The following is an 18,781-nucleotide window of genomic DNA, read 5'->3' as shown; positions in this document are numbered from 1 at the left end:
TTAATTTTTATCATGTTGGAAAAAATGTGGCTAGGATATTCTTCAAAAATGTATGTTTTGTGTTCCAATGAAGAAGGAAAGTCACAGGTTTGAAACATGTGAACTGATTGAATGAGATGACTTAAACTTCCTTTTATGAGTGAACTTTAACCTTAATAATCCTAAACAAACAACACTTTGAATTGTAACATTTTATACAAATATTAAGTTGATTACCTCACCTGCCAAACATTTAATTGCAAACTTTTCTAACATGGCAGAAAGTAGCAGCACTCGCAATTTGAACAATTAAATTGATAAAGACGCAAATCTTGTGTGACTCTGGACCACAAAAAAAGTCATAAGGGTACATTTTTTAAAATAGAGATTTTTGCATCATCCGAAAGCTGAATAAATAAGCTTTCCATTGATGTAAGGATGGCACAATATTTGGCGGAGATGCAACTATTTAAAAATCTGGTTTCTGAGGGTGCAAAAAATAAATCTAAATATTGAGAAAATCACCTTTAAAGTTGTCCAAATGAAGTTCTTAGCAATGCATATTACTAATTAAAATTTAAGTTTTGATATATACACGGTAGGAAATTTACAAAATACCTTCATGGAACATGATCTTAATATCCTAATGATTTTTGCCATAAAATAAAACTTGATAAGTTTGCCCCATACAATGCATTTTTGGCTACTGCTACAAATATACCCGTGCTACTTATGACTGGTTTTGAGGTCCAGGGTCACAATTCATAAATCTTCCCTGGCTATTCATAAAATTGTATCTGCATCCGGGATTTATGGACAAGACGTCATTTGACAGTCCAGCTGAGATTTCAGTTTTCCACATGGTTTCAAATAATGCAGCTCATCTGATAACTGTGAATGGTCATCCTAAATAAATACATCAAGTAGTTGTTTCAAAGTTACTGACTGGACATTGACTATTTGATTAGCAGACAAGTTGAAGACTGAATTCAAACATTCACGCTTTAAGTTCAATGTACTCGCTGCCAATTCCTACGCTTTCAAGACAAACACAAGCACACTCGACTGACTTTGACATTCAGCCCATGCTTCAGCTGGCTTGAAAATGAAAATGTCCAAATTAAAGCGGTTTAAAACTACAAATGAACTTGGAAGGTTAGAAATTATGAATTCGCTTCACAGTCAGGGGCACAGCGACAATAATGGAGCTGGAAAGCAAACTGACATGAGCGTCGCGATTTATGTGAGCTTCACTGGAGGAGTTCAAAAAGCATTACATCAATACGAGACGATTATTGTCCCGCATATCTGCAATATACATGCTACAACAACAATCGACTCACTAACTCTGTCGCAAATGTTGAAATACTAACCTTACGTAGTTTGTGGCTAAACGTGTCAGACCACACGCGTTTCTCCACACAAACCACAAATGAACGCCACGACACTCTGGGCACATCCGCGTGTTTGTAAAAACACACAAATCAGGGGTTTCAACACTGTTACGTTCACATTTTTGCTCGGTCTACAAACCAAAGCTAGCGAATAAACACAAACATGATCAATATTACCAGTGTTCGCCAATTGTTTATGAGTTAGCCTATGCTAACATCTGCTAACCAACATGAAAAAATGAACATGAGCGTTTGACATTTGTCGGTTTAACTGTGCGGTGTTGTTATTCCCACAGGCTAGAGCTTAACGACACTATTTTGCGACGTAATGCGAGATGAATGCTTAGAAAAGCCTCCTCACGTGGAAACAGACGGCTGCTGTGTTTCATACAGAGGCGCACAAGAGCAAGGCCTCGCCGAAGCCTCGGTCTATAGTGCGAACGCTCAGCCGTGTGGTGTGCTACTGACCTGGGCTGCCAGTCATTCCAGGTTCGCTGCAGTTTGTGGACGCTGCTCAGCCGAGACCCGAGGGCTTTGCGGCTCATTACCTTCGCGAAGACAGCATGACCCGTCTAACACGGGAAGAGTCCGCAAACAAACCCTAATTTCAGCGTTCAGATTATGTCCATGCACAGGTTTGAAACGCACTGAGTGTGTTTGAAACTGAGAGGCAGCGGCCTGACCCTCCCATCTATTTCTCTACTCTTTCCTTCACCGCGGTTCACACGGCGGCTTCTCCACCTGTCGGTGGATAGAAATAACTGCAGCTCTATTGTTATTAGTGCAAATGCCGAGGCAAATACATTTCCCATGGTGCCTACACGCACAATGGCAGAAATATTGACTTACTTAAAATAACTCCAAGGTTGTTCGTTCACTTGAAGCTCTGCAAGGGAACTGGCAAGTGTAGGTTAAGCAGGAAAATGTAATTATTTGAATGTGAGGTTTCACGTAAACTTCACCTGAGCAGAAAATAGAAACATCTGTTGAGGTAGACCGATTCACCGTGTGGTTGCCTAGTGACAACGGGATGAGTATGAAATGGAGAAAAACGAAGAAAGAGCTTCCACCACAGAGAAAACAAAACAATGTAAACCAGCATTTCAGTGCTGTTTAATTAAACTCGTCTTGTTGAAGTTTCTTATTCACCATTAGATTCAGGGAGGCACATTATGTTTGGTTTTATAATTGGTAAAATGTTATTGGTAGGTATTCTCACAACACAATTTCTTCAAATTGTCTTTGGACTGCAAAAAACGTTTAGGTTTAAATCAAGACAAAAATATTTGGAGTAAGCAAAATAAACTTGTCCCCCTCTTGAATTAAGTTTATTTTCTGTTCTTACTTTGAGCGTTCATTCACCCATTCATTCATTTATTCATATCTGTGACCCTGGACCACAAAACCAGTCTTAAGTAGCACGGGTATATTTGCAGCAATAGCCAAAAAATACATTGTATGGGTCAAAATGATACATTTTTCCTTTTATGCCAAAAATCATTAGGATATGTTAAGTAAACATCGTGTTCCATGAAGATATTTTGAACATTTCCTACCGTCAATACATCAAAACTTTTTGATGATTAGTAACATGCATTTCTAAGAAGTTAATTTGAACAACTTTAAAGGTGATTTTCTCAATATTTATTTATTTATTTTGCACCCTCAGATTCCATATTTTCAGATAGCTATATCTTGGCCAAATATTGTCAGATTTCTAACAAACCATACATCAATGTAAAGCTTTCAGATGATAAATCTTACGACTGGTTTTGTGGTCCAGAGTCACATTTATTTATGAATGAAATCATTTGTTTCTAATGTCAGTGCATTTTGGTTTAAGAATGTATAGATATTTTTTAACTGAAAAAGACAAAAGCATTTGGTGCAGCATGAATGCCTGGTGCATACATATTCTGCAGATTTTATAAACTTTTACTGTTTAGTTGGTGTGACCATGTCAACATTAACTGACTTTTTTTCAAAAAGCATTTAATTTTCTTTCTCAAGCCGACATCAAAGTTTGTCTTGCGATAATTAATACATAATATTAACACGTTAATAAGAAGCAAATGTGTTTGGTATAGAGTTTAAGGCAATTATTTGAGGACAAACAGTGTTGTTTGCATATCCATTCACCACACCCACGTTGCATAATTACACCACAAGATGGTAGCAAGGAGCTAAAGGAAAATCCATTAGCCCAATAGTTTTTTCCCTCCCACTTTTCAGTCGTGTCTTGCGGTAATATCCAGTAACACTCAAGCCATTGCATTTGTTCCATCGATTGGAAAGAGATGGTCCACTGAAAATGTCCAGCTTTGCTGTAATATCATGTTTTTGTGGCACCCTTGCCAACCTCAATGCATGAATTTGAAGTTGCTAAGCAACAATGTGCACAATAAACACTGTCGCATTACACAGAGATGACAGCTGGTAACTTAAGAAGATTATCTGGCTCACAGTGTGTTATTGCGCCCTTTGAGTTAACTATTATTCTTAATTAAAACTATATAACTATACCGCAAACCATTATTGGCCACACTTTTGCGTTTTGTGAGGAAAAATAAAACCCCTAAGCACTGCAGAAAGCATAATTTAATGGAAAATGCTCATTGGAGGTCAGCAGAAAGCTCTCACAATTAACAATATGTGCGGCTGTTCAATTGTCCTGCAACAGGAAGTGCTGAATGTCACAGCTGTTGCTTATCTAATGTGCACCACCATCTGCACTACACCTGAGGGATTACAAGCAATGTAGGAAAATGTAAGAAAAGGTAACCTGAGACATTTTTCTGAAATGAATCATCACTTAGCAATGTAAAATGTACAACGTACAAGAACATATTTTTGTAAATTCTAAACAGGGGGTGCTATGTTTCATCTCATGTCTGCACATCAGCTGTCTTTGAACTGACTTAAAATCAATACCAGACTCAAAAAGGGTATTTTTAGATAGCTCACACGTCTCAGCTCATCTTCCTCAAACAGGTCAAGGCTACACCCAATGATGCACCGGAAATGTCTGACCTACGTTCTCATTGTTGGCTTGGTCGAAAGTTCAGTGAATTTAGGAATGTGGCTCTATAAATATATGGTTTTAAAGAACCTTAATGCAATGTGGCCACGTACACACTTTAAAGTTTGAAGAGTGACAATCGCATTTAAATACGGGAGTGAATCCCCTAAAATGATCGCTTTGTGTATGTACAGAAGACCGCTAAGTGTTCTCTTTTGCTCAAAAACACTTCTCATATTACGTCTGTGGCTAACAAAGTCAAAATTAATGAAAAGTGTAGATTGTGGCATTAAATTAGATCTGCTCATGTTGCACCATATTTCTTTTAACATGTTTTACAGCATTGCACATTATAACCAATCACACACAATTTGGTTGATCTTAGGAATGATCTTATAGGCCAATCAGATGCGTTCAGATGAGTCATCCCTAAAACTCAGTTTTGTTGAGTGTGCATGCTCACTGACTGAATTCTGCACTTTTGTGAATTCTCTCATCATAGACAACAAAGAGCAGATTAACTTACTATGTAAGAGATTCATTTCACAGTGTAGACTATTGAAACCCATTTCCGCCACTGAATAAAAAAAAAAAAGTTATTGTGACTTTTTATTTCGATTGCAAGTTTGTATCTCACAATTCTGATTTTTTCTCAGAATTGTGATACTGTATGTAAACTCACAATTGCATGTTATAGTCAGAACTGTGAGATATAAACTACCAATTCTGAGATATAAACTTGCAATTGCAAGTTCTGAAGTCATTTATTATGAGATATTAAGGTAAACTTGCAATTCAGACTTTTTCTCGCAATTGCCATTTTGTATCTTGAAATTTTGATTTTTTTCTCAGAACTGTGAGATATAGACTTGCAAGTGCATGTTATAAAGTCAGAACTGAGATATAAACTAGCAATTGTGAGATATAAAGTCAGAATTGCGAAATACAAAGTCATAATTCTGACTTTTTCCTCAGAATTGTGTGATATAAACTTCTAGTTGTGAGTTATAAAGTGATAAAGTTTGACTTTATATCTTGTAATTCTGACTTTTTTTTAATCATAATTCACTTTTTTCCTCAGAATTGTGAGTTTATATCATACAGCCCTGAATTTATAACACACAATTGCGAGTTTATATCACAATTCTGAGAAAAAAGTGAGAATTATGAGTTTGTGTCACACATTTCTGTCAGAATTGTGAGATGTAAACTCAGAGGAAAAAAATTGAGAATTGTGAGATAAAACTTTTTTTTTTTTTTTGAGTTTTTTTAATTCAGTGGTGTAAACAAGCTTCCACAGTAGACAGCTTTATTGATTATGATGATACTTTTTTTATTGCTTAAACTCGCAATAAGTCAAAGTTAGTGATAATGTTCTTCACTCACTTTCTGTATATAATTTATTCGCTGTTTAAATTGTTTTTGGGCTTGTTGTTTGGGTTCGTAGAATTCACTTTTGGTTGTAGCATGCGGTTGTCATTTGAACTGGGTGTGTACAGTACTGGAGTAAAATGTGAATTGACATCCAAATTTTGGTGCAGTGTGTACATTGCCACTATACAGTGAAACAGTACGTTTGATGATGATAGCTTAAACAGTTCTTTAAAGACAGTATCATCTATACTGCATGTTAGATATTATTTGTCTGCACCTGGCAGGATGCAGCAACAGGACATACAAATCAACTCATTCAGAGACCATATTTAGCAGCAATCCCATCTGAAAATCTTAAATGGAGGCCTTCTTCAGTATAAGAATGAGTCATATCTCCACGCTTCTGCCCTTAGCTCTTATAGACGGCAGTCCTCACAAAGATAAGAGGAATTCTGGGCCTTTAATAGCATGGGCTCTGCAGGGCCAAGAGATAAAGCAGACATGCTATCAAATGCAAGACGGTGTCAGGGGAGACTAATGGAACTAAGCAAGTAGTGTGAAGTGGGTGTTCAATAACTCAAGCTGGACGTCATGATATTTTCAGCAAATGATTACAAGATGAAATGTTTCCATAGATTTTAAGGTAAACCATGCAACTATTGGTTATTTTCTTACTTTATTTAATGTAAATGTTCTGAATCTTATCTTGACTCATTCCAGGTTGTGACCTTACTATGGTGTTCGGAGATTGAATTTCACAACTTAAAGGATAATGACGAATCACAGGTCAGTTGTGTTTAATATTTCTAAAACAATATCACTTAGAAGCATTCCATCTGGTTATGTAAATCTACGCAAAAGTTAAACTCGCAAAAGTTTATTATCCTCTAACAAACCTACTAATTTTGAACACTAATAAAATATTATTGATTTTAATTAATAAAGTTACATGGTGATAAATCAAATTTATGAATTAGATTATTATTCTTTTTTTGCCATTTGTGATATGAATTAAACATATAATTGGGTTGATTACATTTTTATAGATTTTATGATCCCAGAGGCTGCATTCATTTGTCAAAACAGCACATTGTAAATTATTTCTATTCCAGTATATTTTTAAATGTAATTTATTCCTGTGATAGCAAAACGGAATTTTCAGCTGGTGTCACATGATCCTTCAGAAATCATTCATTTTGATTTGGTGCTACAGAAAGTTCCAAAAAACTGCATTTATATTTGAAACAGACATTTTTATAACATCACACATGTCTTTACTGTCACTTTTGATTTATTTAATGCATCCTTGCTGAATAAATGTATTAATTTATTTAAACTAGAAAATGTCAAACTTTTGAAGGATAGTGTCTGTAGTAAATTGATCGTCCTGGGAGCATTACATTAGGTTAATGACACAAAATATCAGTTTTAGGCCCTTGGGTTCTCTCTTTCTCCCTTACACAGTGATGTCAGTGTTTTGGACTTGACCAAGTAGGAAGAGTCCAAGAAAAAGGCAGGGGCTGAGAGAGACTCACACACCCTCTAATCTCTCCAACACTCCACACCGTCCTGGAGCACACATGCTCACAAACATACACACACACACTCCAGATTTCAATCTCCTCTCTCTTGCACTAAACATGCTCTGTTGGGAATTGTGTTTAGCCCTGCTGATCACCGGCTTCCCAGTGTGGGCTCTGCCTTCAACAAACATCAAGATCACACAAGGTGAGTGCCACCAGAACCAAAGACAAGGATAGAACGCAGACACAGCTAATATGCTTTAATTTGCTTCTTTACATGCCGAATAGACAGTCTCAAGCTCAACCAGAGATGCTTTGCCAAGTTATAGATGCTTCTGTTTAGAAAGTAGTTTTAACTTAGTTTTAACCTATATTCTGCAGAGAGTTTTCCCAATGAATGAGGTTGTGACAAAAATGCAATGCTTGAAATGTTTTATTGATTTACAAGAGCTCAGAATAGCAGTGAAACCATCTTTAAAGGTTAAGTATGACTCAGATTTGAAAGACCAGAAAGTTTTCATGTAAAAAAATAAATGCCATAGTACTAAATAATTCAAGTGTTTTCCTACCTTAACATTGCAATTCATTTATTATTTAAATTAGGAAGCATTTTTGTCTTACATTAGCTGACTTGTATTATTGTAATGTAATAATGAATACTGTTTAAATACTGTAATATTCATAATTTCTGGTGGAAAGTGCACCTTATAATTGTTTTTGTTGGATATCAGAATTTCTGTTGCACAGCTCAAACTAAATTAAAAGCAGGCTGGTGCTGTGAAAAGGAAACATTGACAATATATTTTGAAATCAGCTAGATACTTTCCAGATGATTTTTCATATAACGTAATCATTTGTTTTTGCGGTGTTTGTAAGTTTTTGACCTATTCTGCACTCATACTGTACGGAACTGCTAAATTAAAACAGATTTGTCACTTTCTCTAGCACTGCCCATGCAACTGTCAGACTCAAACCAGCCTGTGACATGTCCGCTTTTCTGGACTGAATTTGAGGGTTACTGTTACCGCTTCTTTCCCCTGAACCGCACCTGGGCTGAGGCGGATCTGTACTGCGCTGAGTTCTCAAACGGACACAAATCTGCCAAACTTACCTCCATTCACAGGTATGACTTGTCACTAAGATGCCACGATTTGTCTCATAGTACAGGATTTGGCTGGATCTTCTATTAAAATATACTTTTCTCACAACTTTATTCACAGCTGGGAAGAAAATGTGTTTGTCTATGATCTTGTGAACAGCCGTGTACCAGGAATTCCAACAGATATTTGGATTGGCCTTCATGATAGAAGACAGGTAAACATGATAACATAGTGTTAAAAATGTTTTATTTACTAACGTGAGGCAGTCGTGAATTTATCCATGAAAAAGATTAACATCTACATGACTGACATAGCTTGTGTGTGTTGTAAAAGACCAAGCCCAGTATGTCAAACCTCCCACTAATAATCCCATGAATGGAAAATATAGTTTCTCTGAGTGACGTTTAATCATTTCCAGACCAACGCTTTGGTCTAGCACCAAGCTGAGCTAGTTTCTTGGAGATCTTGGATCAAATGATCCAAAAAGCTCCAAAGCTGTGAACTCATGTCTGGCAGGAAGATTTTAGTTGTCACTTCAGGGTCAAAGAGCAAAAACCAAACAAGTGTGATAGCGTTGTTAATTGTAGTTTGTTGGTAGGAGGGCACTATGGAGTGGACAGACGGGTCATCCTATGAATACAGTTACTGGGATGGAAATCAACCAGATGATGGCATCCATCGCATTCCTGAGGAGGAGGACTGTGTGGAGATCTGGTACAGACAAAACAGCGGTGAGATCACTTTTTGTTTTTATCATATGTGACCCTGGACCACTTGAGATTTATTCATCATCTTAAAGCTGAATAAATAAGCTTGGTTTGCTAGGATAGGACAATATTTAAGATACAACTATTTGAAAATCTGAAATCTGAGGGTGCAAAAAAATCTAAATACTGAGAAAATGGCCTTTAAATTGTTCAAATGAAGTTCTTAGCAATGCATATTACTAATCAAAAATTAAGTTTTGATATTCACGGTAGGAAAGTTAAAAAATATCTTCATTGAACATGATCTTTACTTCATATCCTGATGATTTTTGTCATAAAAGAAAATTTGACCCATACAATGTATTTTTGGCTATTGCTGCTTAAAGGAGAAGTTCACTTCTAGAATTTTTTTTTTACAAATAATTTAATGTCATCCAAGATGTTCATGTCTTTCTTTCTTCAGTCGTAAAACATCTTAGGATTTCTCTCCATATAGTGGACTTTTATGGTGCCCACGAGTTTGAACTTCCAAAATGCAATTTCAATGCAGCTTCAAAGGGCTCTAAGGATCCTAGCCGTGGAAGAAAGGTCTTATCTAGTGAAACGATTGGTTATTTTCCAAGGAAATTAACAATTTATATACCTTTTAACCTCAAATTCTTGTCTTGTGTAGCTCTGCGTGAACTCTGTGTATTCTGACCCAAGACAGTTAGGGTATGTTGAAAAACTCCCTTCTCATTTTCACCTCCAACTTCAAAACTGTCCTGCCTAAAACGTCCTTTACAAAAAAAGGTAAAACAGCGATGTAGGGCGATTTTGAAGTTGGAGGTGAAAATGAGATGGGATTTTTTTGACCTACCCTAACTGTCTTGAACCAGAATATACTGAGTTCACGCAGTTGTCATGTTAGACAAGACGAGCATTTGAGGTAAAAAAGTATATGAATTAAATATAAATTAAAAAAAAAAAAAAAAAAAATAAATATATATATATAGCCCTTTGAAGTTGCATTTAAACTGCATTTTGGAAGTTCAAACTCGGGCACCATAGAAGTCCAATACACTGTAAAAAATAAAAAACACAATTTGTTGAGTCAGCTTAAAATAATTTGTTACCCTGTTGCCTTAAAATTTTAAGTTCAGTCAACTAAAATAAGTTTATTCAACTTGAAATGTTAAGTTGTACTAATTTAATTGTAGTTAATTTAGTACAATTAAGATATAATGTTGAGTGTCTTCGAAAGCATGCCCACCAAGGCTGCAATTTGTATTTAATTAATACTGTAAAAACAGTAATATTGTAATTTTTAAATGTAATTTTTTTGTAATTTTTAAATGTAATTGTTTTGTGTGATGCAAAGCTGTATTTTCAGCATTATTCCAGTCTTCAGTGTCACATGATCCTTCAGAAATTATTCTAATATGTTGATTTGTTGGAAATACATTTCCTATTATTATCATTGTAGAAAACAGTCATGCTGCTAAATATTTTTTGTGGAACCAATAATAAGATATATATAGTTGATTGACAGCCCTATTATGTAAGATTACATAGACATTACAGTGAAGAAGACAGGACATTACAATGTTTGCATATCTTCATCTTTTGCAGCACTGAGATCTTGGAATGACAACAGTTGTGATAAGGCTTTTCCATTCGTCTGTAAGATTCCTACACTGGAAAACTAACCTCAAATATAAGATATTTTATCCAGTTTTTCATCTTCACCACTGACATCTCAACATCACTCAATCACAGTGTAGCAACAAGATGTCCGCTCATCTCCATCCCTGCAGTGATGAAGGGCTCTTTCCAGCCTGCTATAGACACTTCATTTGCATTTCTCTCCCCTTCACTCCAATTTCCTGGCCCCATAGTCCTCCCATCACTATATATATTGGAAGCGATGCCATAGAAGAACCATTTTTGGTTTTCTGAATCTTTCAGGGAGCAGTTCGTAAAAGAGGCATTTGTTTCTGTGGCAAACATTTTAATAATCTAAAGAGCCTTTTTCTACTGTAAAGACTGACAGCTTCCATGAATGTTAAATGTTCTTCATGGAACCATAGAAGCCAATACAGAACCTTTGTTTTTAGTGTAGATAGTGAGCTACAGTATATGGCTGAACTGAACTAGACCGAATACTTCACAGATATCTTTTAAGGAAAACTGAGGTCCCCACACAATTATCTGGGCATTATTGCTCTGAGACATTATTTCCTTCTTTTTCAAATAGGGAACTTTTGCTGGAGACCCCAGAATTTTATAAAAAGTCAAAGAAGTTTTGATAGAAAGGATATTTTTGATTTCTTACAGACCTTCAGACAGGAATGTGTGTGTCCATATAATGACTCCTGAGTCTTGGTCTGGAATCCCAAACACTGTCAGTGTCCGTCTGTGTACATTTATCTGTCACTGACCTAGAAGGTGAGATTCTTAAAGAGAAGACATTTAAGCCTCTGTTGACTGCAGAGCTTCAAAAGACAGAAAGAGCTTAACCTCAGCCAGGCAGATGACCTTTTCTGCTTTTCTCTCTATGTGTTTATGTGCTATGCCAATTAGTGACCAAAAAAAAGTCTTTGTTCTTATCCACAACTTTTTCAATGTTCACCAAAAATTTAGAATGTTAAAAACTGGCTTCTTTTTAATTCATTAGCTGATCTAGATTTTCAGGGATGTTGAACTGAATTCTGAATTGGAATGACAGGAAGAGGAATTTACTACATTACACTTAGTTCACCCAAAAATGAAAATTCTGTCATTAATTACTCACCCTCATGTCATTCCAAATCCATAAGAACTTGTTCATCTTTGGAATACAAATTAAAATATTTTTGATGAAATCTGAGAGCTTTCTGACCCTTCATAGACAGCAACGCAACTGACATGTTCGAGGCTGAGAAAGGTAATAAGGACACAACTCATGGACACACGTCAAAGACTGACTTGGTAGAGAAGAAATTGTTGAATAAAGCCATTACACACAAAAAGTATTCTTGGAGCTTCATCAAATTACGGTTGAACCACTGATGTCACATCTTTTAACGATTTCCTTACTACCTTTCTGGGCCTTGAACGTGTCAGTTACATTTCTGTCTAAGCAGGGTGAGAAATCTCAGTTTTCATCAAAAATATCTTAATTTAATATCTTTTATTCTGAAGATGAATGAATGTCTTACAGGTTTGCAACGTGTGGTGAGTAATTAATGACAGAATTTACATTTTTGTTTGAACTATCCCTTTAAGAAATTCAACACTGTCACACAATAGATTAGTTTAATAATAATTATGCTTATTTATTTAGAATATACCTTGATATTTTAAAAACATTTTATATTAGGGGCTGTTCACACAGAATTTTTGTATTCCACTGTGCTTTTCCAATTGTTTTTCTATGCAAACATAAATAGATGGATGACTTTGACCATTGCACTTGATTGTTCTGTCATTTTTGCATTGTCTCACGCATGGCACACTGCTTTAAAAATGTGGCGATGAAATGAATAGTTCAGCAAAGTGGGAACCATAAAATGAAAAGTTAATTTATTATATATAATCAGTTTTTGTCCATACCGCGGGAAGTAGGGGTGCTGAAGGTGCTGCAGCACCCCCCTGGTTCGGAGCTAAAGAAAAAAATGGGGGTGCTGTCTTAAAAAATAAATAAATGTAATAATAAAATAAATTAATTAGCTGTGTCCGAAATCGCTCACTCGTTCACTCATTCACTAATCCCTATAAAGTGAATGGCCGTTGAGTGGACTACATCAGAAGGAGTGAACGGATTCGGATGGTGACGTATACACTTTGCATGAGACTTATTAGAGCTGTTGCAAAAAAACATCTTTGTCACATATGGACTTTTATATCACATCACCTTATTTTAAAAAATAATATTAATAGCAATAACATTTTAAATTACTTCATATTGTAATTATACATACCTCCGCATCAGCGTTATGGTTTCATAAATGGTATTAATTTGTTTTGAAATGCTTCTATGTTCATAATCATTAAATACTATTAAAATATTGTGAACAAAAATAGTTTATGTTCACATACAGCTACATGACACTACATGGAAGATCATATTTGAAAAGGCATAATAGGAGCACTTTAATAACAAAATGACAATTTTGTAACACAAATAATGGATTTCCCCTTCAAAAACGATCGTAGTTTGTGGTTCATTATTATTACAGATCAGTCATAAAGTAGTAAAATGGAAAATTCGCATTTATTAAACATCCTAACTCTTATTAACAAGATGAAGAAGACGAAGCCTAGCCTATATTTGCATTACAACCCAAATAAATAAGGTTTCCCTTATTTAAAACAAATGCTTAATTTGTGGTTCATCATCGTTATTTTAACCAAAGAAATCCGCCACCAGTCATTTTGCATCATTCTCATCACGTGACTCCTGCGGTTCCGCACTGCTTGGAACAGACACGTCATGATTTTTGTTATAAGACTTTGAAGATTTCATTTCAAAACCTTAACTTTAATTGCCTTTCTGGATGGGAGTTTTGAGTTATGTTTGTAGATTTGTCAACAAGGTAGTTTCGATGATTATATGCCTGACCCAGGATTTATGTGGACAGTGGGGTTAAGCTGTTCCCCTGTTACTGAAGAGAGAAATTAATTGACCCCCTTATAACTTATAACCCTCAGAGTAATTACCTCCCTCATAAAGCCTACAGAGGGAATATTTTTACACAAACAAGCCTGAATCATTTTGCTGTGATGTAATTAAGTGTATTGCCAAGGTCATCACTGCAATTGCAAAATGGTTTAAATATTTCAAATGAATAACAAAAGGATAGTACATTAATTTTTTAAAAATAACCCAGTGATGTTGGATGTTACTGAAGTCCAGTCTGCACCAAAGTGCAGGTATATGAATATGAAAGGTTAAAAAGCATAGTAAAATAAAGGGAGAAGCCCAGTAACAAACAACACTTTAATGCAGTATGGAACAACCAAAATACACTTTCCTCACGTAATACATCTCTCTGATTGATTCACACATTACAATCTCTGTGGAAGAGACCTTTAAAGGGATTCTGCTGATCAGAGGTCTGCTTCATTTCTACTCGCACTTAATAAACCACTACATAGACAGCATCAGGAACAAACTCTCAGAAGATTCAGAGCAGACAGGGAAACAGTGGACGGAACATTTTTGTTTAGAATATAATGAAGACAGTTAAAAACAGTCACCTTTGAAACCAAAATCTTTCTGTTGAAGTCATTAAAATCATAATTTATCTATATTTCTTTTTTAGTCTATATTGCAACATGCTTTGTTCAATTCTCTGTACACAATTTAAGTTATAAATATATACAGATATGTTTTAGGGATAATTATATAGCTATTATTATATGCATTTTTGTTAAATCTAAATAAATAAATAGATACATATCTTCACTGGCACAGTGTCATTATTATTATTTGTTAATATTACCACTCTAATCATGTGTAATCATCTACATTAACATCGACATTGGTGGAAACATATACAACTGACCTGAAACAAACACTTATCTCGCACTGATCACATAGAAGAAAGATTAAGAAGACAGATACAGTAATGTTTTTGATTGCACTTTGATTCTATGCTAAGAACATCCCCCCCTCCCCAAACATATCCTAATTTATACATACTTCATAGACTGACTGAGAAAGCGTTGAGACAAAATACAGCTCCAAGATGTTGATAATACAGTACATGAACTGAACTTGGCAAAAGCGTGGAGTGAAGGTAACAGAGCAAAGAGAAATGTGTATCTGCACCTTCTTGGCATGGCATTATATTGCCCAAGCGGTGAAAGCATGCTCACCGTTGTGCAGACACTAACACTAATGCAAGGTGATACAGAAGCCAGAAAGGTGAAGTTCACTCCAGAATAAATATTTGATGATGATTTACTCACCCCCATGTGATCCAAGATGTTCATGTCTTTCTATCTTCAGTTGCTAAGAAATGAAGGTTTTTGAGGAAAACATTCCAGGATTTTACTCCATGTAGTGGACTTCAGTGGTGGTCTAAATTGCAGTTTCAATGCAGCTTTAAAGGGCTCTATACAATCCTAGCCAAAGAATAAGGGTCTTATCTAGCGAAATGATCAGTCATCTTCTAAAAAACTAATTTATATATCTTAACAAAATGCTCATCTTGCACTAGCTCTGCGATGTGCATCTATGACTTCACGCATGTAATCACGTTGGAAAGGTCATGCACAGTTAGTTCTTCATCTGTGTACTTTGGTTCAAAAAGGTTGAGTAGGATGAAAAACTCCATCTCATTTTCTCCTCCAGTTTCAAAAAAAAGTCGAGCTAGTGCAAGATGAGCATTTGTGGTTAGAAAGTACAGTAGTCAACATTTGAAGTGGATCAAAAAAACTTTCTTCAAAGTTGTCCTAAAACAAGAATGGGTATTGTTTTGGTTTTAGAACTACTTTGATGAAAGGTTTTGATCCACTTCAAATGTTGACTACTGTATATACATTTTTACTTTTTTAAGAAAATGACAGATCGTTTCACTACACTGTACAAAACAATTTGTTGAGTCAACTTAAAATAATTTGTAACCTGGCTGCCTTAATTTTGAGTTCAGTCAACTCAAAAGTTTATTCAACTTGAAATGTTAAATTGACAACTTAGATATTTGAGTTGAATCAACTTAAAATTTTAAGGCAGCTGGGTTACTTACCCATCTGTTAAGTTTAGCAAACACAAATATCTAAGTTGTTAGTACAACTTAACATTTAAAGTTGACTAAACTTATTTTAGTTGACTGAACTTAAAATTTTAAGGCAGCAGGGTAACAAATTATTTTAAGCTGACTCATCAAATTGTGTTTTTTATTTTTTACAGTGTAGATAGAAAATCCTGGAATGTTTTGCTCAAAAATTTCTTTGCGACTGAAGACAGAAAGACATGAACATCTTGGATCACGTAGGGGTGAGGAAATTATCAGGAAATTTTTATTCTTGAAGTGAACTAATCCTTTAAGAGGTCATACATCATTATTATTATTAGCTTTTTTTTGTCTAGATTGTTTTGACTTAATTTTCTTGGGATCTCGAAATAACTATATAAATATATTTATGTGTGTGTTCACTTGATTCAAATCAAGTCAAGTTCTCTCATAAAACGAGACAAAAATATAAAAATAAAATAATGCATGGCCTCTTAGCATTTCTGTAAAACTCAGCTGCCGTAAGTGCAAACATTTACCAAATGCACACTCACAAACACTTAAACACAATCAAAGATCAATATGTGCATGGAGAACAGTGATACAGGTCACAAAACACGACCAAACCAAGCTTTGGTGTAAAATCGTACTTTAAACATTCAACCTGGACAATAAAAATGACCAACTGTGTTGCCACAGATTCCAACTACTTCAAATCTGCAATCATATTGAAATCTGAAAAAAGAAACAATATGATTATTAAAACACTGCAGACCAAACCTGTGATTCGGTGTGGTCTCGCTGTCTGAGCCTCACAGCTGCTCTTCCTCTGGACACCTGAGCAGCCTGAATGCAGCCGAGGATCAGATGATGATGAGATTATTGAGCTCCCATGTAAGATAGTATCAATGTGATAAAAAGAAATCATGTACAGCAGGCTTCTGCTCGTCATCATAAACGGAAAAACTCTCTGAGGTCTTTTCTACTGTCTACATCTCCCCATAATAATGGTAAGGGAGAATGAACACAAATAACACCAAGACAGAGCCCACTATTCTATAAAGAATAGATCTATTAGTTTATGTGTCAAACCATTAAAAATTACTCACAGAAACGTTGGGACACTCCCAGATGTTTGTGTTTTAAGTTTTAGGTTAAAGTTCTTTTCATAGATCTTTATCCCACCTTCAATGACTGTCCTGTGTTTGTATTATGTGACCTCGAGAGAAGCCGGAGAGACGCGGTCACACTCTGCACGGGAGCGCAGGCTGTGCCACTGTTCCACCGGGGTGCGCTGGGAGCCCAGGAGCCGACGCCAATGCGTGGTTTCCTGCGGGCCGGTGGAGAACTGGCCAATCACAATACGACCAACGAAATCGTTGCTGCTCTTCACGTTATGCCCGTAAACTAAGAAGTAAAAACATAAAAATCAATGTCAAAACCAGTCAGATTAAAATTTAGTCTGTTTTCTCCTTCTTACTTCGTTAAATAAAAAAAGTACCATATCAATACATACATTTTTGGTTTTAATGTTTTTCATTGGGGTAACCGTTTTAAAAAAGCAATAAGGTAACGTTACTTGTGCTGTATTGTGAATAAGTCACAGCTGAAAGGTGATGTTATCTGAGCTGTTTTGACTGAAAGAAACATGCACTGACTGATCTTAAAATATATTAGTGCCTTTGTTTCGTCTCGAGATGCACACCAGTAATGTTTTTTCTAAACATGTTTGTAATCAAGCAATAAGCCCAGTGAAGCCTTGGTTTACAGTGAATTTATAACAGCTAAGGGTCGTTGTTAGGCACGACCCCTTAGCTGTTATAAATTCACTGTAAACCACAGCTTCATGGGGCTTATTGCTTTTATAAAATGGTTATTCCATATACGTAGAAAGGTTTTACAAAATAAAACAGAGCAAAGAAAGTGTAATGATATTAATAAAAACATTATTCTTCTGCCAAACAATGTAGTTCCTCAGAAACAGTTGTGGTTGCAACAAAGTGGTTTCCGAGCAACACACAAATGTAAACAAAGGTGTACATTTGTAGGGTAATTTACAACAGCTTCGAACGTCCCTGGTGAAAAAAAACTGCTAAAACCAGCCTAAGATAGTTGGCTGGTTTTAGCTGGTCATCCAGGCTGGTCTTAGCTGGTCAGCAGGCTGGTTTTAGAGGAGGTTTGGCCACTTCCTTGGCTGGTCAGGCTGGGAGACCAGCTGGAACAACCAGCTAAAATCAGTCTGACCAGCCTAGCCAGGCTGAGAGACCAGCTAAAACCAGCTACTTCCAGCTTAAACCAGCTAAGACCAGCCAAAAGCTGTTTTGTTTTCAGCAGGGGTGGCTCAGGCCCTGTTTACACTAGTGCGTTTTAATTTTATAATGGCGTTAGGGTTAGGGATTGATCCTCGTCCTTTACTGCGTTTCAGAAACGATCTCCGTCTACATTACACACCTAAAAACGCATGTCACATGATCATTCATGCAGGTACAACCATAGATATGTATAGGTAGATGCCTTTTATTTAGATGCTGGAAGCTTCAACATGCTTGAAGCGGTCGAATGGGGAATCTACCTATACATATCTATGGGTACAACAATGAGCATGATGTTATTGTTTACACGGTCGTAAAGGATACGCAGAGAGAATGTGAGCAGCCACACCATCATTTTCAAAAGTCTCAGTTTTGGTCCATTTACACTGAAATGCAACCCTGGAGTTTTCAGTGTTTTCAAAAGTCTCAGTTTTCGAGGGTTGAAAACACCAGAGTAGTGTAAACAATAGGTGTAACTGTAGCAAAAGTTATGCGTTTTAAAACAAAAACGCACTAGCCTCAACCAATCAGAATCAAGAACCAGAACTATCCACTGTATAAAAATTACTTAAATGTCCTAAACGGCCTAATCTTGGCTTAGTCTAAGCCCAGTCTGTGAAACCGGGCAATAAATATATAAAAATAAAATTGAATTTAAAGTATTAACAAAAA

General features: G+C 35.9%; 3 protein-coding genes across 6 annotated transcripts in view; 1 reads left to right on the top strand and 2 right to left on the bottom strand.

Moving 5' to 3' along the window:
• Positions 1-2,095, bottom strand: part of smg1 (SMG1 nonsense mediated mRNA decay associated PI3K related kinase) — a 40,244-nt gene extending 38,149 nt beyond the window's left edge. The window contains 1 exon segment of the mRNA XM_051102132.1: positions 1,842-2,095. Within this exon segment, the coding sequence (XP_050958089.1) occupies positions 1,842-1,918 (77 nt within the window). The 5' untranslated portion in view covers positions 1,919-2,095.
• Positions 2,096-4,114: 2,019 nt separating this feature from the next.
• Positions 4,115-18,781, top strand: part of clec19a (C-type lectin domain containing 19A) — a 27,015-nt gene continuing 12,348 nt past the window's right edge. The window contains exons 1-6 of one of the 2 annotated variants that reach the window (XM_051099979.1): positions 4,115-4,150; positions 6,487-6,552; positions 7,432-7,494; positions 8,235-8,412; positions 8,510-8,603; positions 8,988-9,120. In XM_051099979.1, the coding sequence (XP_050955936.1) occupies positions 8,243-8,412; positions 8,510-8,603; positions 8,988-9,120 (397 nt within the window). In that variant the 5' untranslated portion in view covers positions 4,115-4,150; positions 6,487-6,552; positions 7,432-7,494; positions 8,235-8,242. Of the gene's footprint in view, positions 4,151-6,486; positions 6,553-7,319; positions 7,495-8,234; positions 8,413-8,509; positions 8,604-8,987; positions 9,121-10,707; positions 12,514-18,781 lie in introns of those variants that run through there. The other variant, XM_051099971.1, reaches the window with a different exon arrangement.
• The window catches only part of syt17 (synaptotagmin XVII), a 25,241-nt gene continuing 20,501 nt past the window's right edge, over positions 14,042-18,781 (bottom strand). For all 3 annotated transcript variants that reach the window (XM_051099650.1, XM_051099634.1, XM_051099641.1), the window contains one exon: positions 14,042-17,204. In XM_051099650.1, coding sequence (XP_050955607.1) covers positions 17,008-17,204 — 197 coding nt within the window. In that variant the 3' untranslated portion in view covers positions 14,042-17,007. The remainder of the gene's footprint in view (positions 17,205-18,781) is intronic.

The sequence above is a fragment of the Labeo rohita genome, chromosome 3 (genome assembly GCF_022985175.1).
Source record: "Labeo rohita strain BAU-BD-2019 chromosome 3, IGBB_LRoh.1.0, whole genome shotgun sequence".
Lineage (NCBI taxonomy): Eukaryota > Metazoa > Chordata > Actinopteri > Cypriniformes > Cyprinidae > Labeo > Labeo rohita.
Note: the sequence above shows the minus strand (reverse complement) of the source record. Positions and strands in the feature narration are given on the sequence as shown.